Raw genomic sequence first — 21,742 nt, forward strand, 5'->3', positions numbered from 1 at the left:
TTCTTGTCCCCCCCCCCCAGCTGCTGAAGCAAACAGAAATACAGTGTTTTCCACTAAAACAATGAAGGCCACTAGGCACATAGCAGAAAGGAAAAGCCTAGTTAGATTCTCTTCTACATAAACAAGAAAAGCAAGAGCACAAATTAAAATACATTTTTGGCTGTTGGGGACTTTTTGGACCGGCTGGTGCACTGTACTCCTACTGTATCCTATCAGGTTTTTGTTTTGTAAAAGTTTGTGGTTGTCACTGTGATTGATGTTTTCAGTAAAGTACAAATTAACATTATAAAATGGATGCGTTATGCAAAATGGTTTAGACTGTTTAATATTAAATAACTCAACGCCAAATACTGCAAATACAAAGATTTCAATGAATTAAGTACTCCATCTCTGAAAACAAAACTTCTGACCCCAGATCGTTTTAAATTTAAATATAACTAGCACTATTACAAACAAGTAAGTTGAGATAAATGTTTAGTTTATATCATTGGTGAAAATGTGTCACTTTAATAAAATTTCTTTAGGTGTTTGCATCTTTAGGAAATGTTTAAATAAAGGAGCATATTAAATTACTCCTCCTCAAAGAACGTGAAGGAATATTTTTCATCCTTCTCTGCCTGTTTGAAAATGTCCTGATAGCTCAGGATCTCCATGTCTTCCTGTACGAGGTCCTCCGCACTCTCCTCCAACTTCACTCTCTGACTGCACAATTTCTTTGCTGTAATCCCTCCTTTCTTTTCTTTCATCTCCCAGCCGGCACCCTTTTTCTCAGTAACTTCCTTTCTCAGTGTTTTCTCTCCATCCAGACTCACCAGCTTCTGACTTTCCTTCTCTCCTCTTCCTCCACCTACAGGTATTTCTGGGACAGTCTGGTCCCTGAAAATAGTCTGCGGTTCTGTGTAGTAAACACGTAAAATTTGTGTGAATAGGAGAATGACAGTGCTGTGAACACTGGGAGAACAGAACGATTTCAAGATTTTCGTTAATAGTTTGCTTTCATTTAATAATTTTCAAAGCCAGTAGTTACTCATGATCTGTTGCTTGTTTGGCTGTATGTTTTGAGCTGGTATACAGTACTCATGCCTTTCCTGTGTGCATCCGGTCTGGGAACTGAGGAAATTGGGGCTTTCTCCTTCCCTTCCTCTGCTCCCCCTCCTGCGCCCTGTTCCAGTGGTTCCCCATGGGGAACAGTGACATGCTCTGAGGAAAAGAAGACGCCCGCATCAGGCATTCAACCCCCACTGTTTACCAACCATACGCTACTGAAGCATGGAAAGATTCCCATTTAAAACGAACAAATATCACCCTGCAGATACAAACTTACATATAAAATGAACTTACTGTTTTGCTAATGTACATATTCTTGGTGAGATGTGAATTAAGAAATCTCATTCCTAAATTACATATTCCACTATGAATATACAAAAATCAAATAGTTGTTCAAAGCTTTGAACAACATGCAATTTTTTGGGAACAGTTTGGGGAAGGCCCTTTTCTGTTCCAGCATGACTGTGCCCCAGTGCACAAAGCAAAGTCCATAAAGACATGGTTGGGTGAATTTGGTGTAGAAGAACTTGACTGGCCCACACAGAGCCCTGATCTCAATGCCATCAAACACCTTTGGGATGAACTAGAATGGAGATTGCGAGTCAAACCTCCACGTCCAACATCACTACCCAACACCACAAATGCTCTTCTAGATGAAAAGGCAAAAACTCCCACAGACACACTACAAAATCTTGTGGAAGGCCTTCCCAGAAAAGTGGCAACTGTGATAGCTGCAAAAGCTGCAAAGGGGGATCAACTCCATATTGTTGCCTATGGATTTAGGTTTAAGAAATGTTGGCATGCCCTTATATAGAAAATATACCATCACGGCACGATACATGACATATACATTAAAAGATCAAATCATGCATGCATGGAAAATATTTGCCCCTCAACACTGACCAAAGTCAACATTTTTAAATAAAAATTCTTTATGAATGATTCAAAATTATTCTATTTCAGATATATAAATATAAAATCTATGGATCTATGGATTTAGAATGATGCCATAAAAGTTCCTGTAGGTGTGATGGCCCAGTACTTTTATCTATCGAGTATACTTAAAAATGACATGGTCAAAATGGTTTACTACGTACACCATGTCCATCCATCCATCCATACATCCACCCATTCCCATCGCCTATCAATCACCTAACCTAGCTGCATTATTGGTTCACAGGGAAGGTGAAGCTTATCCCAGGAAGCACAGGGCACAATGATTTATAGACAAACCATGTGATTGTGGACTGCAGGAGGAAACATATGTGCTAAGAGAAAACCCACACAAACAAAAGAAAAACATAGTATTTCCTACAGCATTTTCCCATATTAAATCCCGATCTTCAAAAGTTTATCCACTGGAGTGCTCAGTCAGTTTTGGATACTTAGAGTATTCCATTTCACTCTTCTTCTGATCCTCACCTTTGGATGTCTTTTTCTTGATATTCCTTCTAGTCCTACCAATATGCCCCTGTTGAAAAGTGTATGAGTTAGGGTCGGGATTCAGCCCTAACCTCACAATTCTATCCAATTTTGATTCACAAGTGCCCAGTTTGATTCAATTTAATTTTGGTATAATGTCTTTTAAGAACAATTTTTTTTGAGAAATAATTCATCATGTAGATTACATGGTAATGGACATTATGTCAAAACTAGAGTACACTCTTTTGTTTGTTGGTTAAATAAAAAAATTAATTCATTTTTTAGCATTCACCTTTGTTAATGTAACATAACAAAGAGTGTACTCTAGTTTTCACATAATGTCCATTACCATGTAAAACAATTAACCAAAAAAACATTCAGCAAAAATATTTTCAAATTCACACAGGAAAGGCATAAATGAACAAGATTGATTTTGTGATTTTGTGAATTGATGTTGAATCGTCAAAGCCAGTATTGTGATTAATAATAAAATCGATATTTCTTCCCACCCCTTGCATATATGCACTATAATGATTCTCATCATCATTGATTACTGTATATCAGAGTGCTGGCTCAAAACACCACATATTGCTGCATAATCATAATCTGTTACTGCATATTAATTAGGATAATTAGCAACTTAATGGCACCTATTAGTATATTAGTAGTCAGAGTGATTAGGTTAATCTGGTATTGATGATCATCTTTTACAGGGATGTCATTAGTATGTTTGCTTGATCAAAATCTCTGTTTACCTTGTTACCCCAAACCTGTTTCCTCTCTTCTAGATGCTCAAAAATCTGCATTAGTTCTATAAGTAAAATTTAAAATTGAAATAAAACATTAATACTTTGCAACTGAAGAGTGTCTTAATCATACAATAGTGAAATTTTAAACAACATATTCTAGGGCGATAACAGCTTAAATGATACAGAATTTTATTTATTATTTACTTTTGTGGAGGTGTGTAGCCTTCTTCAGAGCAACCTGTGTGTAGGTGTATGATTAAAGGGAAATGCTTGTGTGTGTGTGGAAGGTGTGAGTGAAAACCTGAAGTAATATGGTGCATATACATGGCTGTATCCTGAAATATCATGGTGCATTTGTGTGAAAACCTGAAATTTCATTATCTTCCTTGGAAGTATCCCTGTCCACTGTGTAGCGGCTCTTGAATCCAAAACGTGATAGTCGACTCTGCACAATAAATACACAGAAATCTAAACTGCTACTGTAAATAGGAAATCTCTCCATCCATCCATTTTCCATAACTGTTTATCCAGTACAGAGTTGCAATGAATTTACGACTTGTAAGCGCTGATTTAATTATTATTTTACGAATACTATTATTGATCTATTCCTCATATCGCTTTGTAAATAGTGTGTATATTTCATTAGCTTTAAAAAAAAAAATCTGAGAATAATGCCATAAAAAAGAGATTGTTAAGAACATTTTGATTCCATGTAGCAGGGTCAGATTATTTGTCATTTTAAGATGTCCCTTTAAGTTATGAAAATAAGGTTCATTGAAATTTTCAGTGCCAGATCAGAAAGCAGTTTTTCAGACTAAATGAAGATGACCTATTGTTTGCCAGTAACAGTTCTGTAACATCATGGCAACTCACTTTGCTATAATTGAGCAAGAACTGAGTTCTGTTACAAAATTACAGACCTGTGGGATTATGGGCAGAGAGCAGTTGATGAAGCAGCTCCCTCTAATGGTTTAATTTGAGGTTGCCAACTATTCCATTCTAAAAAAACATAAAATACCAATAACAATTTTTGGGCGGCCAGCACAGTGGCTAGCACTGCTGCCTCATGCTTCAGAACTCTGCTCTGTGTGGAGTTTGCATGTTCTTCCTGTATCTCCTCTAAATAATCTGGTTTCTAAGAGCCCAAAGACTTGTTATTAGGCTCTTTGGTGTCTCTAAATTATTCTGTGTGTATGTGCCTGCAAAGGACTGGCTTCCTGTCCAGACCCTGACCATGTGCCCTGTGCTGCCTTGGATAGACGCCAGGCAACCCTGACCAGGATAAGCAATTAAAAGATGGATGTTCTAAATATAGCTAATCATTTAATTAGAACTTGAATATTGAGTTACAATATATACAGTTTTTATTATTTATTTTATTACTTATTTTCTGTAGTTGAATACATTGTGTTCAATATAAAACTATTTTCATGATTTAAATTTTCGTTTTCTGCTGATTTTGTGCCTGTTTACCTTCAGGGAGAGATCCTGGGCATGCTTAGCCATTCTAATGGCTTCATGGAGCTTCTTCTTGAAACTTTTCCCCATCTGTCACACAAAGTTGAGGAAGATATCAGTGTCCACAAAGCAGTTGACTCAACTGGAATGTCATGTTTTTGTCTGGCTGAGGACTGACTGTAGATGTCCACTAGACAACTCTACTATTTTCAAGCTATAGAACCATGATGGGTGAGATAACTCACTTTCAGAGCCGTTGTCTCAGAGAATGTCTCAAAGGACTTCACTTTACAGGAAGGCATCCAAGCACGTGTGACTGGGTCTCCAAAAAATGTCACATGGTACTTGGACTTAAGGGGCAGGAAAAAGTGTTACTGAAGACCACAGATTAACCTTATTTTCGCTTCAACATTCAAATACATAGATAACCCTGCTAGTACAGTACACAAAGAATCATACTGCAATATTAATAACTAACAACACTCCTCAAAATTGTTATTTTTGAGTCATACACCTGATTGTAAAAACAATAGAGATATCTTTATGATCTGCTTGATCTGCAAAACATAACATCCTGTGAGCTGTACTTATTTTTAGGGGTCCAGGCACACAGTGCTGGAAGTTGATTATGTTCATAGGATACTCTTATTATAATTTTTGTAGTGCCTCTGAAAACTGATGAAAAGTGGAAAAAATGTCATAGCAGTCTGCTTAAGGCTCCTAAGAATCTTACTGGGAACCTGTCTATGTTATTGAAAAGGAATATGGACTTGGAGTCTGGGTCGCTCTCTGTCATTGCTGGCCACCTAAGCACATAAACACAAACAAACACTCACAGTGTGCCACACACCAAGGCTACTAGTCTGTATTTGCTTACAAATAAACATGGGTATAGACACAATACATTAATAATTTACTGTTTAACCAGAAAAATAATATTGCAATGCTGAAATATTTTAATTGCATTCTATAACAACATTCTACTAATATACTACACTGGAACTTTATCTATACTTTTTGCATCAAACAAAAAAAATCTGGTCACACATGATGTTGTTTTACCAACCTGTTGGATATGTGTACATGGTGAAAAAACAACTTTAACTTGTAATATCTCACCAGGGGTAACCCTGCAGCTGGGCCCACACCAGAGACCCAGGAACTAGGCTGCTATGCACTACATCATCCTGGCTGCCGCTCCAGGTTTCCTCTGGACAATTGCAGTTGTAGCAGTCAGGCTCTTCACAATAGAAGGACACATATCCAACCATTGAAAACATTTAATTGTCATATTTGCCAAGTGTTACTGAGCCACTAACATAATTAAGGTATCCTGGTTTATCACCAGATGAGAGGACAATTCAAGGAAACTATGCAGAAGATAAAGAGAGCATGTTTTCAAACTTTGGTGGACCACAAACTCCACTGAGATATTCTGGTTTATTACCAGAGGAGAAAAAAATATTCAAGGGAACGATGTAGGAAATAAACAGAACACGTTTTCAAATGTGCCACTGTTGTGAAGGTAAAACTGCGTCATGATATCAATCAGATCAATACCTGAGCTTTGGACACAGGTCCACTTTGGGGGCAGGACTGAAAGGTCTACATGCTTATCCAACTTTCTCCACTTCTTACACCTGCTTATACTGCACTGGACCCATCGGTCATCTAACACACAGACATAGACACACATGAAACGGTAAGTTGTTTAAGTTGTGGTTCTGATTTGATAAATGTTTAAAATTTTACTTGATGGTTAAATGAGTTCAATAAAATGATTTTTTATAAGATTACTCATGAGTGTTCATCTTTAATGCAACCAAGCAAAAATGGGAAATAAAGGTAATAAAAAGACGGTACAAGTACAACCATGCTCACATTGATCTTCAGTATGCTCCTCTAGCCTGTCCTTGTATTCTTTCTTTGCCTCAGGTTTCTGTACAGTTGCCTCTTTCCTCTCTCGGGGAAGTTTTTCCTTCTTGCTCTCTTTGGACCTGACAGGCACGACACCTGACTGAACTAACCATTCTCACACGTGTGCTTTCACTAAAACTCATTTGGTGGAAGAAGTCCTCTGCTACCAGTCAACAATTATCAGATTTCACCCATGCTATCCACTTCTGAGGAAGTGCAGTCTCTTAATAACAAGACATTCAATAACATCTTCATGTAATTGCTTGAGAGGCTCATTGCATTAGAAGGTGCAGGTAATGTGTGGATAATGTGTACAAACTATACATGGAATCATATTACCAATATTTAGCCTTTTGAAAACTACTAATATCCTTATAAATCTCTGGTATAGGGTACAGTCAGGCTGTACTTCAAATAAATTCTTGCAAGATTATTTTACCTGTCATGGCTGCTTTCAACCTTTGCCTGCAAACCCTCCACTTCATTCAGAACCATCTGGGCATCTTCTGCAAACACAGAGATATTAATTTTAAAAAGTAATATCATTGTGATTGATTGGAGATTTCCATTAATTGTGTTTTTAAAGTGGGGAAAAGCATACATTCTAGAACTCTTTCACTTAAAAGCTCAAGTAATATGTTTAACGCTAGCACCTTTCTGTCCTACCTAAGCAGTGTTCCAACGAGGAATCCAGGAAACCCTGGAAGCGGTCGTGGAGCTGGGCATCAGGAAGTATCTGTTTGGTGAAGCAGGGAACCTGCAGCAGACACAGACAAGACTATGAGGCCCACAGGTTGTATCCCTAAGAAGTGACTCATCAGTATCATGTGCTTACATTTCATTCTTCTGAGGTTTGATTTTGTGTCCTTTAAAACAAAATGAGCCAATTCCTTCCCAGTTTTGAGAAGGTACCTGCACTGGTGATACGTAAACTAAACATAAGCAAAATGACCATCGCAGAACAAACATCTTCCTAATGCACAGACCACAAGTATACATTAACTCACTGCCTTGAAACTGTTTCTACTTTGACACATATATTTATATATCTGAAATAGAATAATTTTGAATCATTCATAAAGAATTTTTATTTTAAAATGTTGACTTTGGTCAGTGTTGAGGGGCAAATATTTTCCATGCATGCATGATTTGATCTTTGAATGTATATGTCATGTATTGTGCCGTGATGGTATATTTTCTATATAAGGGCATGCCAACATTTCTTAAACCAGAGTCCCCAAATGAATGCAGACCAGATCATAAGGACCCCTTAGCTGTAATGCGCACAAATTTAAGTGGGTGGGGCTGCATTTAATATTTTTCTCTCTGAATGGGAGGAGAGGGTCCTGTGTTACATGGTAATACTGACAATGCTTTTCATCCCACAGACCCCTAGGAGGTTGAAGCACTCTGATTTAAAGTATCCCAACGGAGGATCTTCCCAGAAAATGCAGAATCTGTATTGTTTTTGTCTATCTGTGTATTTTTGATTCTCCTCGCACTGCCCTTTATTCCTCCTCAAGCTTTACCTTCCTGCTCCTATCATTGTCCTTCCTCGGGTTTGCTTTGCTCTGCCCCTTCCCCCCTGCACTTTTCCCCCTGGCACAGAGCTGTGTGCCCACATGCCTGCATCCCTCCTTCTTTCCCCCAATCCTTTCTGCCCCAACCTTCTCCTTCTTTCCACTCTCTTCCAGCCCCTGATGGCTGCGCATCTTGCATTTTTCCTCCTGCTTCTTGCCTGCCTTGCCCCGCTGTAGCAACAGCCCTCCTCTGTCAGTCCCCATCGCATTTGTCTTTCTGCAGCCTTCTTTGAAATCTTCCTCACTAGCTGTCTTTTGCTTCCTCTTCACCCCTCCATTACAAACTTTACCATCTGTAATGACCTTCCTTTCTCCATTAGGTTCATTTTCTTTCTTGTTTTGCTTAATATTCTTTATACTCTTAAATCCTTTGGCTGTAATTGTCATATGTTTCCCTTTATCTAATTCTCTCTCCTTTCCCTCACTATAATTTTCTTTTTGTACAGGCAGCATCAAACAGCCATATCTCCCTCTTTCTTTTTCATCTTTATCTGCAGTTTTCTTTGCCTCCTTCTTGCCCTGGTTCTTCCATTTACCAGGCACAAGCTTTTCTTTGGTACCTTATTTAAAACAAACAAAACAAAATAAAACAAACGAAAAACGTGTCCAAGTTAATACCTATCTTTCTAATTAAGTTATATTATTGTAAATATTACGATAAATATGTATTGAAAGTATGCGGTTTTAACTGGACTATTGAAATCAAGATAAAAATGAACTGACGTGGGGAAAATGAATTTCAAATAATCGAAATTCTAATATATTTACGTATATATTTACCTGAATTTATTTCCATCAGTACCGTTCTTCTTTAATGTAGATTTAAAAAGCCGTCGTTCAGCGTCGTTAGGCCGGCTAGCTAACCTCCTCCCGCCAAAACGCGGCAGCTTCGCGCGCCGCGGCCGTTGCGGAGTGCTGCGCGAGGGCAGCCTCGCGTCTTCCGTAAAAATTCGAATGTCTTACATATTTCAGACTTGAGGGTCAGTGGTTGTCTAATTTGCTGTTTCGTTCTTTGCCAGTGGCATGAAAATACTCATGCATAACGTCAGCTAAGCAGCTGTAGGCACACATGCTCAGCGAGTGACTTTGTGACACACGTACTGCCATGGCGTCAGAAGCATTTTGAATGTGGGGGGTACACAAAGGCATAAAACTAATATTTTATGTCAAATATGGGGTGGGTCCAAACGAATAATTATGAAATGTGAGGGGGACACGTCACATGCACACGGCATACATAGGAATCCTACAAGAAAACAGGCATAGCTTTCGTAAATTACAATATTACAAACGCGGATCTTACTGACAGCAGTCTTAATGTGAAATATTAATATATGAGTATTTGAAAAGTTAAAAACCTCGTTTGTAGGATGAATAATGAACTGATAAAACAAGTGAAAGTCCGTTGTTTAACTTAAAGAAAGCGGGGCGGCACGGCGGTGCAGTGTTTGGCACTGTTGCCTCGCATATCTAGGGCCAGCGTTCCAGACTCCGCCACGGCTCCCTCTATAGAGTTTGCATGTTGTCCCGTGTTGTCGTGGGGTTTCCTTCGGGTGATTGGAGCTGCCAAATTGCGCATAGGTGTGTGAATATGTCCTGCGATGGGTTGGCGCCCCATCCTGGGTTGTTCCCTGCTTGCACCCGTAGGCTCCGGACCCCCCCGCGACCCTGAATAGGACGAGTTGGTTCAGAAAATGAATGCACAGACGCTTCCGGGAAACGACGGTCCGAGTTACTACATTTCCACTTTACGATGGGTAAATGTTTTTCACTTTCGGTACATTATTCAATAAATTACATGACATATTCAACGGTTTATTATAAAATATTTATTGTGTTGATTATTTTGCCGCACTGTAGGCTAATGTAAGTGTTATAAGCATGTTTTAAGGTAGGCTAGCCTAGGCTATGATGTTTATTAGGTTAAGTGTACTGTATTAAAATGCTTATAATATGTAATCCCACCGTAACTCGGGAAGAAGCTGTAGTTTAGTGTGTCTTATCGGCTTTGTGCAGAATAAACTATATGCTATAGTTTATTTTAGGAATGAAATATGGTATTACTTGCACAGCAGATTATGGATGATACAAAACGAATCTGTCTTTATAGATATGATTACCTTAACATCGGACCAGACAGCAATTTCACAGGAATTTTATTTCACTTTTTCTCTTAATATTGAATAACTTCAAAAGGAGACTGGAACCTTTAATGTCACTGATGTCTTAAGTTTCCTTAGCGAAAAGTACTTTCTGTTATGACGATTGTCAATCCCAGTGAAACTGGTGTGGGACTCCTCTTAAATTCATTTCCTATTTAGAAATTTCCTGCTGCAGGGCTGGGTTGGGAGAATGGTACACTCTTAATACCTGGGTTCACATTTCGAAAAGATTTTCTTTATTTAGCAACAGATTTTAAACTTTAATCAGCTCATAATATAAATCTAATATTGATGTCATGGTCAATAACATGGTTTTCCATGTTGAAGAACTGACAAGATCAATTGCATAATGTCAATGAATTGTAGGTTGTACAGATTTACACATTTCTCGCATACAGCTGAAATACCTTGTGGGAAAACCAGAGGCAGTGTCCATTCCTCAGTGTGTTGTACATTCTCTTATCTAGAAATTTCTCCAGTAGTCTAAATAATTCGAACATTTGATTAAAAGACAAGGTCAGGCAAAGATTTACCTAGATGTTAGCCAGCTTCAGCAAAAAAATCAATATGATTACTATATATCAAACTCTGCCTTTTGCAGGATTTTTAAATGGCACAGTGAAAATAGAATGATTAGGTTCATTCTACTCTTTTTACCTACAGTTGAGATCGGCCATGCTTAGGTCTAGCTATGGCTCAAGTGGACTGGTCGCTAATTTATATAATTGAATAGCTGAGCATGCTATGGAACCATTACATTTTGCTTCAATCTGGGAAAGAGAATTGGGATGGATGGGTTTGCATCCTAATTGGGAACAGTCTGGGTGAATTTAAATCCAGCTTCTAAATGTGTAGCTCACCAACTGATACACTTTAAAACCATCCTCTGGGCTTATATAACTACTTGTAAGTGTCTTAAAATGAATTCGTCTCACAGCCCATGATGTAGTCTTTGCCATAGCTCCATAGTCACTCTTCTCCATATGTTCTGGGATTGTACTGTTATTGCAAACTTCTGGACCTCTGCCATCCATTTATTGCATAAGTTCACTCGTTTTCACCTTGTTTTAGACCCTTGCTTTTGTTTATTGAATGACGATACCTCACGTATTCTCTCTTTACGTAACAAACGCATGGTCTTTGCTGGCTTTACTGCTGCTAAAAAAAAATTCACCTTTGGTTTAACCCAGAGACTAACATAGGATCTTTTTGGATCAGGCGTTTATTGAATAGTGTTTCATTGGAAGAGATCATAGCTAAGCTGAGCAATGGCAGCCTATCCAAAGTGGAATTTTGGATGTGTTGTTCAAGAGCTATTCAAAATAACCTGTAAACTGTCAGTACTTCGGATTATGAGCTCCTTGTTTTACATATTTGATGTATGTATTGGAAGTGGTGCCTATTTATTTTGTGACACTAGTGTCATGACCTACCTCTTTTTTTCCCTTTTGTTTTATTTTGTGTTTGTACGCCATCCATTTAATGCTTTTGCATTGCTTCTCTTCTTTTAAAATCAATAAATATTATAATCACAAAAATGGAATGATTAAATGTAGCATCACTTAGAATTAAGGTAACTCTTGCACATAAACAGATTGCAGGTTTGATATGATGGGTTTTACTGAAGTCTGGTGTGGGCTCTGCTTTAGCTATAGTAGTTCTATTGTATTGGTCCTTTAATAGAATTTGATTACTAGTCACAGGAGTGATGCTTCTGGAATGTGTATATCTGATATCCATTCAACTCCAAAACACAGCTATTTGGAAGTATTTGAAATAATCCGAACTCTTGCCAGTTGTTCCAAGTGTCTGGGGTCATAAAATGTTTCACTTGCCTTTGGTACTTTTTGCTTGCTTGCTATGGTTTACAGGCCTTCAAGCCATTCTATGGCATTAAACCCTGCAAATTTTCTTACAAATATGGCTACAATCATGCAAAGTTATTATTATATGATGTTTATCATTGTTCAAAAGGTAATAGCCCTATTCCTTATCATAGTCTCACTCCAGACTTAACCTACTGAATTGATGTTTAGAGGGTTTCTGCCTTTCCGCACGACACTTTTCTGTTGCATTACTTTCTTATTGTTCTGGAGATGTAACTGACATATCATGCAGAATCATAAAAAACAACTTAATTTTTGAGTGCACTAAAGATTATTGTCACAATCGTAAAGAGTTTTGTTGCCTTCTCCTTGGACAGTAAAGCCCTTGCTGTGAATCATATCTCACTAAGGACAACACCCACCGAAAATGTGAAAAAGATACATCTACTGCTTGCAATGGCACCATCTAAAGATGTCGGGCTTAGGTGAACTGGTGTCTCCGTGTCACCAACAGTGTGCACTTGTGTTCCCCTGCCTCGTGCCCTGTGCTACCTGGTGTAGGCTCCAGACTGTGACTCTGCTTTGGATAAACAGATATGGAAGATGGATGGATGTACCTGCTGCCACGTTAAGCTGCACCATAAATATTGTGGCATATTTATGTTTGCCATATTTCAATGTACAATAACATTTACTGCATTACAAATAATGCCATAACATACTGAGAAAAAAACATGTAATATGCGTTGCAAAAATTACTATTCGAACTTGTCATTAATAAGTTATTAACTTGTATAAACATATTTTATATTCGGTTATACTGTAGTCTGCAATACTGACTGAACTACATCTTTGAAACAAAAGCGTGCCTTGATGACGTGATTGATGCGCCACAAATATGAGAGAGGGAGGGGGCGTTTAATACACCCTATGTTTGTAGCTATATCGATCATTGATATAACTGTTTTACGTGCAGTGTATATTGTCTACATTTTACTACCCTCTTTTAATAATAATTTATAGTGATTTGTCATTTGAATACACGACATCACATTAAATGATTTTGCTCGATTTTAAAACTGATAATGATAGGATACCTTTTTAAAGTGCTTTTTTTAATTAAAAGGACCAAGAATCGTGCTGTTAGTATGCAACTCTGAAAACACAAGTCCTGTTTTTGTAAAGTGCGTTCGTATGCAAGATAACTAAGGCGGGGGAAGGGAAAAGCGGAAACTGCAGACAGGCAGAGAATCGGATACCTATTGGGCTGGGGTTGCTGTATGTATGGGGAGTGTCACTTTAGCCAGTGTTCAATGCTATTGGTTCGTTTAGGGAGGTCGGTCTCCAGAGCTTGTGCTGATTGGTTTGTAAGGCTGCCCGTCGGTCTTTTCCAGGTTGAGTGCAATATAAAAGCTGCCAAGACTCTGCAACGGGGCACTCGATTCGACACCCAGAGTCTTATAAAATATGCGGTCGTATTGAAGGCCTGTAACGTACACGCTCAAAATTAGAACTACGATTGAAATACTTATTTTTAAATTTTGGAGTAGATGATCTTTCCAGATTGCACTCGCTGGAATTGGATCCACATTATATTTTGAATAACTAATTGTTATAGAAGTACAGGCACGTTTTTTTAAATCTCTTGCCACCTCTGTTGTTGCTATTTTTATTTTTTTTGTAAAAATATTTATGCCTGTCCGGTCTGGGCAGCTAAAAGAAGCCGGAGACGACGACCAGGCTCTGATGTGTGTGCAAGAGCGAGCGGGACCAAGAGTCTGTATGTGTGTTTATATGTTTTTTCCGACCTCTCGTCGTAAGTTAATAATTCAGGAGCATTGGTGACGTATTGCACAGAGAGGCGAGTTTATGCAAAAAAGCGTCCATTCATTTAATGCGAGGGAGGCGTATCCACGCACAGCACGCAAAGGAGAGGCTGGGTCGACGGTGTCGGACGTACACAACGATTTTTACCCCCCCTCCTGACTTCTCCCAAAGCGCTTTCTCAGTGACTTCAGGGCTTGAAACAATACACCTTTTTGTGCTTACAGACACAGAAGAAGTTATGTAGCTACTGTTTTTAAGAAGGACAACGTGCTTTTTGGGTACCGTAGGGAATGAATAAGTGAAACCAACATGCTCCGCAACAAATCAAATGGTCCGTTAAAATAAATCGAGGAAGTGATGTATCATTAAGTAAGTATACAACTGTCTGCTCAGCAGATAGTTTGACTGAGAAGTGTGCATTAAAAAATCGGGATGAGGTGATTATTAGCATTTGATTGCTTTTGCAGCGAGGAGGAACTGTGTTGCTAAAGTCTTTTCTTTTTGCTTTTTTTTTTCTAAGATCAATGCCAGCAGCAACATCACATTCTGGACTGTTGAGTGAAAGATGATCGAGATGGAGATAGAGACTGTTTTGACTGGTGATGGCGGCCAGAATCCTGTGGGCCACCTACAAGCCCAGAGACTTGCCGACTGCAGTAACAGGTCCCTCACTGCCGTGGCTGTCAGTTCAGGAGGTGCCACTATGACAGCATTGGCAGGCACGGTGACCGTACCCGAGCACTCTGCCGTGAATGTCACTTCCGTTGGTGGCCAGAGGCGGGATGAGTGTTCGGGGTCTGGGGCGCGGATGGCCGGCAGACCCATGCGCCCCAAAAATGGGCAACACCAGCCACAGCAGCAGAAGCTGAACAAACGGCGCTACAGCATGAACGCCAGCTTCAAGCAGTCGGGCTACGGGAAGCGGCGGCGACGAGCCAACTCGGAGAGCGACCCCGTTCTTCCCACTAACTTTCTGCTGGGGGGCAACATCTTTGACCCGCTGAACCTTAACAGTTTGCTGGACGAGGAGGTGAACCGGACCCTGAACGCGGAGACGCCCAAGTCGTCACCTCTGCCCGCCAAGAGCCATGATCCGGTGGAGATCCTGATCCCCAAGGACATTACAGATCCACTCAACCTCAACAGTGCTGGGGGAGATGATGACATCCTCGTGTCCCCGATGAAGAGCAGGAAGAGACACCGGAACCGGCACCACGGGGGGGTAGGAGGGATGCCAGCTGCACAGATGGACTCCGGTGAGATTGAGAGGGGAAAGGCTGCTGAGGACTGTGTGGCTGCACTCAGCAGCACAGCGGTCCATGCAGTTCCAGAGCCCCCCAGAGAGGGTGCTGTTCTAGTTAGCGTGACCTCAGTTCTGGAGTCGCCGCAGCCTTATGAACTGAACACGTCCATCAACTGCCGAGATGAGGTAGTGGCTCCTATTTTGCCTTGCAGACATTCTCATAAGACCACCAGTATTCCCCAAAAATCGCAGTCAAAAGCTCCCGGGAGCTCAGGCTGCCTGACATCGGTGGTGTCCTGCCAGCCCCCCTCCTCCCGGCACCGCAAACGCAGGCGCACCTCCAGCAGGACAGATGCTTCTTCCATCCCACCCACACCCTCAACCCAGAGAGGCAGCGTGGAGCCAGCACGAGGGCGGGCCACTAGGGGGCGCTCTCAAACCTTTCACACACCGTTGGTGGGAGGGGCCCACGGGCACGGCGCCGTCACTAACCATCATGGACATCAGCGCAGCCTGAATCGCCGCAAGGAGCGCAAGTTCCAGTACGGCAATTATAGCAAGTATTATGGGTACCGGAACCCGGGCTTGTGCGAGGACCCGCGCATGCGAGTCCTGCGGCCGGAGTGGTTCCGTGGAAAGGTCGTGCTGGACCTTGGGTGCAATACGGGCCACTTGACTCTGTCTATTGCCAAGAACATGCAGCCAGCCCGTATCTTGGGCCTGGATATTGACGGCGGGCTGGTGCGTGCCGCCCGGCAGAATGTCCGGCACTTCCTGTCGGAGCTACAGACCCAGGAGGCCCGGCGGGGGCCCAAAACAGACCATTGGGAGCATGGGGTCTCCACAGAGCCACGCGGCAGTCGCACGCAGGACATGGAGGCCGAAGGGGTACCGTCAGGGGAAGCGGGTAGAGAGCCCTTCTCTGCAAGCTATTTCCCCCTTTCCCTTCGGATATGCAGGGGTCCCATAGCAGCGCCCCCTATCTTTGTCACGGGGAATGAGTTATTTCCTGCTAATGCAACCTTTGTCAAGGTAAGTCCCCAAGGGGAATCTGGGGCCATCTTACGCCACATTTCTTTCTAAAGCAGAAACTGAAATTGAAACGCATCCCTGGCCCCTGGACATGTTTTCCGATGTGCCAGTCAGCGTCTTTGGGGTGGCGTATCGTTTGATTTCAGCATGTTCTCTGCCTTTCTCTGCTGTTCCTCTTTATAATTAATCTCTGAGTGACCGACAGTGTGCGTCACCAGAACGTTACCAGGTGCCACCTTCCGTCCCCACGCTGGCATTCCGTATGACAATGTCCACGTCAGATAAATTAGACACTAACAGATGTTGTCTTGATTCTCTTGGCAAACTTGAGAGGGAAACCATAAATCAACAGGCAGAGAGAACAACTACTGCCGGATGCATTTTCACGCAGCTGTCGTGCAAATGGAAATATTTGTAGGGGGAATGTTGTGTATGCCCCTGTTTATGGCTGTGCTGGCTTTATTGTGCTATGTTTTGGGAGCTGGGCTGAGGACCATTGTCCTCTCTACCTCAGTCTAGGATTGAGGCCTGCTCTCTCTACCTCAGTCTAGGATTGAGGCCTGCTCTCTCTACCTCAGTCTAGGATTGAGGCCTGCTCTCTCTACCTCAGTCTAGGATTGAGGCCTGCTCTCTCTACCTCAGTCTAGGATTGAGGCCTGCTCTCTCTACCTCAGTCTAGGATTGAGGCCTGCTCTCTCTCTCCCAGCTGTGGCCTGCAGTGTGCAGCTCTCTCCACAGTGGCTGCTTTCTCCTCGCAGTCTGTCTGCCGCTAGATGCCTTTGTATCCAACACACAGCTGCAGATGGGGATAGGGAAGTAATACGGCCCACTTGGTATTTCAACAGGATAATTGACACTGTTCTTTTTAATATGCATGAAGGTGGTATTTATGAGTAGTTAAAAGAATTTAGTTGTGGTCATGTGACAGGTTTTTTTTCTTCCCTGAGCTTTAGAGGACCCAGAGTCACACCCACTGTCGAGTGATTTATCCGTCCACAAGTACAACTCTGGGCCTGTCTGCAGAAGGATATTTAAGCCCGGCTGTTCGCTCTGAGAGCCGATAAATCTAGAGCCTACCTGTGTATCGTCAGTTTGGAGTCCTGTTTACGGTTCATTGTGTGTCTGGCTGTGTGTGTGTTTCATATCGCCCTTTGTGGGTGTGCGTGCAGGATCTCAAAAGACACAATTATCATCTGTCCTTTTGTCAGTGGGCGTGGTGTCAGATTCACTAACACTGCTGAATAGCTTTTCTACGAAGTGTAAAACATTAAACCAGAATTGGATTTTTTTTTTTTTATATATATAATTTTTTTTTCTCCATGGTGCATAGCCCTGGTAATGGTGTTTGTTTTGGTGAGGATAATTAATGTTCGAAAGAAAAAAAAAAAAAAAAGCTTGCCACAGATAATCTTGCAACATACTTCTGAAGGTTCAAATGGATTGTGCTTTTTCCTTTAAACACAGTTCAGTGAGATATAGCTGAATTGCGTTAATTTTTTATGTTGACTGCAGGATCCTTACATTCCAAGAATAAATAAGCAGAAAAAATTAGCCTTTTATTTTGACTTGAATCATCGTTGACTAGCACCAGAATGTGTCCTTTCGCCTTCACAGAGCTGAGTGTCTGCTTGGTAGAATTCGTTAGGCTGCTGTTATTCTTTCCCTCCCCTTCTGGGACCTGCCGTAAACGCTGACACCCAGTGCAGGCATTCCTAACCTCCCAAAGTCGCAAGGGGAGGAAGGATTTATGGCAGCGAAAGGTCCGGCAGCTGCATGCTGTCGTTCGGATGAGACGTGTGACAGCCAGCAAGGTCTCTCACCCCCCCCCCCCCCCAGGAGAACTACGTCCTGCAGAGCGACGCACTCCTGCAGGCCCAGCAGCCAGAATACGACGTCATCCTGTGCCTCAGCCTCACCAAGTGGGTGCACCTGAACTGGGGCGACGCCGGCTTGCAGCGCCTCTTCAAACGGGCCTTCCGGCAGCTCCGCCCCGGTGGTCTCTTCATCCTCGAGCCGCAGCCCTGGAGCTCCTATGGGAGGAGGAAGAAGCTCACGGTAGGCGGTGCCCTCCCCAGAATCTGGGCTTCCCTTCCTGCCTGCTGGTGCACGATCCATGAAGGATTAAGGGTGTGGTTTGGAACGGCATCCACTTGTGACATTCGTCGCTTCAGTGTCACCTCGGCCCCTGGGCACTAAGTGTGCTGTTGCTTGGGTGACGTGGCACTATGCTTATTATTATTACTCTTATTTTTTGTTTACATAAATGCCCTTGTATGTCACTTCTGCATTAAGTATGACCTTGTTCTTCGTTGAATGCGCCGAAATGCGGCGCATGTGAATCTATGGCGACTATATGGCGAATATATAGCAGTGCTGAGGTTCGAAGGCCCCAGTGCAGACTCTGGTCGCACCCCCTTGCTTGATGCGTAGGGGTTGGAGAACACGGGGTCCCTGTAACATATGAGAATGCACTTTGACAGTTTCCCAAAAAAGTTTCAAGCATTTTGTTTAGCAGTGATTCCCCCCCCCGATGATTCCGTGTTCCTGCGTTTCCTCTGTGTGTGTGTGTATATATAGTTTATGGAGGAAAGCATAGCATTGCAGAGCACTTAATGCGGATGCAAGTGAAGATCAGTGTTTCCTCTGCTAAATGTGTACTGTTAGAAGCCTTGTGTGTGTGTGTGTGTGTGTGTGTGTAAATATAACCTTTCTTTTCTCCCCCTCAGGACACCATCTATAAGAATTACTACAACATTCGGCTGAAACCTGATCAGTTCAGCTCATATCTTACGTCAGAAGTGGGCTTCTCCAGCTATGAACTCATTGGCACACCCAAGACCATGTCTAAAGGTCAGTCAGCCATAAGCTTTCGAATACCCACCCCCCACCCTGGTTGTATAGTTGTAGCTGGAGGACAATGTGATTTTGTGATTCGGAGAGGGACATTAGTGTTTGTATTAGCCAGTTGGTACTGGTTTGGTTCCTCATGTAAAGCCTGCATTCTACCAAAGCCCATAAACAAGCTGCAATTAGATACATGGAGTAGTACCCAGTGTTCAGATTATAGCATTGTGTGCCTCGTAAAACTCACACTGACCCCTGTGGAACTTGGATGAGATTACCTTTGAGATTTTCATTTAAAAAAATAACCCCATTATAATAGTATTATTCAGTTCTTCCAATAATCCCAGCACTGTCTTGCTAGGACCAGCGGGTAGTGCAGTGATAACAGACTCATAACCAGAAGTTAACCTGACCTTCACCAGTAAAACACCCAGCTGGGTATAATTTTGTAAGATGCATTGGGTAAAATTATCCACTAAGCAAGTACAATGGTATCATAATCCTGTTTATTTTTCCCTTCATAATCAACAATAGCCATTCACTTGCTATTATTGTGCGGGTGTCAGCTTCAGGTCTGGCAGACGACCAAGTCCATAAAGCGCGAGGGCTTCCCCAGCATCTGCCCCCCCCCGCTAGGGTCTCTGACCAGCCTGTCCTGAAACGCAGCATTATGTTGACTGTGCGGGAACTAGGGGCACAAGTTGCTCCCGTTGCTCCACGTTGATGGGGCGCTAAGCAGAGGTGGCGATTTCGGGCCCAGAGACTACAAATCCAGACCAAGTCACACTCAGAGTACTCAGCTGGTTGGTTGAAACACAATCTTGGTCTGGATTGGTACTCTCTGGCCCCGAAATCTTCACCTGTGGTGCTAAGGCCCGTCTGCTAACCCCGAGCCTCAACCGTCAGATCTGCAGACTGCATGAATGTTCACCGTTGTTCTCAGCCCGTCACACTGTACCCCTGTAGGCACGTTTTTCTGGACATGAGCCTTCGTGGCAGGAAGGGGGCGGGGCCAGTAACTTTAATGCCAAGGCGCTAATGTTGTAGCCAAACATTTGATACTGGTACATTTCCTGACTCTTTTGTTGCTATGAAGTGGAAGGGGAAGTGAAAGATGGGTTAACCTTTATCTTGCATGTATTAATGAAAATGGGCAGGCAAATCTGTCAAAGTGTCTTTTTCTGTCAGAATTTTGCTCAACAGTTCGAGCTCTCTGGCTGTGGTGTGGGGAATTATTAGTGTCCAGTATAACATTTTCCTCTCCTTTATTCCAGGGTTTCTGCGGGCAATTTACTTGTTCCACAAAGGACCTTCATCCTACAGGAAATGAAATCCTGAAAGGTGTGAAAAGAAGTCGTGAACAAAACCAACTTTTTTGTGTGACGCTTTAGATTTTTAGAACAAACATCGAGGCTTGTACCTGAGCATTATAACAAAGATTGTATCAGAAATCAAAAAGGGACGTCGTGGGATGTAGGATGTGATGGAAATATCTTAAAACTACTTGCTTGCTTAAAAGTATTAAATCATCAGTAGGCACAGGCGGACAAATGCATTAAAAGCAGCATTTAAAAAATTTTTTTTGCTCTCATCCTGTGCCCTTACGCTGCATCTATATGTGACGAAAATGCATCTCAAACCTCCTAAGACTCTGGGATGTGAAAACTGTCTGGCTTTTCCGTAACTGAAAGCAGCCACAGATGTCTGTATATACCTGGCAACCTGCTTCTTTGAGAAGAAAATGTGTTGTTCTACACGGACATTGGATTTGTTTCGGCTTGGAGGAAGGACACTCTACAGACAATTGGAAGAGGCCAAGAGTTGGACTGAACTGTGGGTATTTTCAAAGATGGCCATACAGACCACTGTTTCCCAACTCTGTCCTCGGGGACCCACACAGCATGTTTTTGCTCCCTTCCATACAGTCCACCTAGGGAGCTGGGAGGGAGCAAAAACATGGACTGGCTGCAAATCTTCGAGGCCTGGATAGGAAAGGCTGATATAGACCTGGATGGGTCTGTTTGCATTCCGACCAACCCAGATCTGCAACGCTTAAATGTGTATGGGCCAGCCTGAGATAAACCAGATTAAATGTTTCTTTTGGGTTTCACATATCCTTTCCAGAATGTTCACTCTTGTCAGGGCATCAACCTTTTTACCAGCCACCAAATTCTTCAGGTGCAACTCAAAAAAAAAAAAAAAAGTACTACTATTCGGTGAGTGGTAGCATATAGAGGTTGTGGGACAGACACACCCTTTCATCCCTTTTGCAACGTTTTACAGATTTTTTTTTGTGTTGTCAATGTTTTAAGCAGTGATGAGGAATAAAACTATTCCTAACTTGTTCTCTTATGTTGGTATACATGTCTTGTGGATGTTTGCTCAGCCGTTAATCAGTTTACACAGCAACAAAAAAAATTATTCTGGCCTGAAAACATATACTTGCACACAGCATACAAGTGCACTAAACCATTCCTGCACATTACCATCTACTACAGAGTCGAATTATAATTTTTCTGAGAAACTTACAGTTGTATGCTTGTTAAAAATGTGCAAAATCATAACTTAAGGTGGAGCAGGCTGATCTGCTGAAAAACTAAATAATGGAATGATCTGTAAGTGTGTGTTATCGGCA

General features: G+C 41.9%; 2 protein-coding genes across 6 annotated transcripts; one reads left to right on the forward strand and one right to left on the reverse strand.

The window, feature by feature from the left end:
* Positions 1–309: 309 nt before the first annotated feature.
* Positions 310–9,316, reverse strand: LOC111836412 (uncharacterized). 4 transcript variants are annotated; one of them, XM_023797662.2, is made up of 15 exons: positions 8,954–9,296; positions 8,123–8,733; positions 7,260–7,350; positions 7,033–7,099; positions 6,549–6,673; positions 6,237–6,347; positions 5,796–5,916; positions 5,410–5,482; positions 4,922–5,026; positions 4,692–4,766; positions 3,585–3,663; positions 3,225–3,280; positions 2,470–2,518; positions 1,084–1,200; positions 310–895 (listed from the first exon to the last, which is right to left on the reverse strand). In XM_023797662.2, the coding sequence occupies exons 1-15, from the start codon at positions 8,967–8,969 to the stop codon at positions 570–572; spliced, it is 2,022 nt and encodes a 673-aa protein (XP_023653430.2). In that variant the 5' UTR covers positions 8,970–9,296; the 3' UTR covers positions 310–569. The 4 variants fall into 4 exon arrangements, with proteins under 4 accessions (XP_023653430.2, XP_023653431.2, XP_023653432.2 ...); XM_023797663.2 differs by having other exon boundaries at positions 6,558–6,673; positions 8,954–9,291; XM_023797664.2 differs by having other exon boundaries at positions 632–895; positions 1,089–1,200; positions 8,954–9,309.
* Positions 9,317–9,653: 337 nt separating this feature from the next.
* On the forward strand, positions 9,654–21,459 carry mepceb (methylphosphate capping enzyme b). 2 transcript variants are annotated; one of them, XM_023797660.2, is made up of 5 exons: positions 9,654–9,930; positions 14,509–16,263; positions 18,100–18,318; positions 18,990–19,113; positions 20,382–21,459. In XM_023797660.2, the coding sequence occupies exons 2-5, from the start codon at positions 14,554–14,556 to the stop codon at positions 20,435–20,437; spliced, it is 2,109 nt and encodes a 702-aa protein (XP_023653428.2). In that variant the 5' UTR covers positions 9,654–9,930; positions 14,509–14,553; the 3' UTR covers positions 20,438–21,459. The 2 variants fall into 2 exon arrangements, with proteins under 2 accessions (XP_023653428.2, XP_023653427.2); XM_023797659.2 differs by lacking the exon at positions 9,654–9,930 and adding an exon at positions 13,585–14,357.
* Positions 21,460–21,742: the final 283 nt, after the last annotated feature.

Source organism: Paramormyrops kingsleyae, chromosome 10 (assembly GCF_048594095.1).
Source record: "Paramormyrops kingsleyae isolate MSU_618 chromosome 10, PKINGS_0.4, whole genome shotgun sequence".
Classification (NCBI taxonomy): Eukaryota; Metazoa; Chordata; class Actinopteri; order Osteoglossiformes; family Mormyridae; genus Paramormyrops; species Paramormyrops kingsleyae.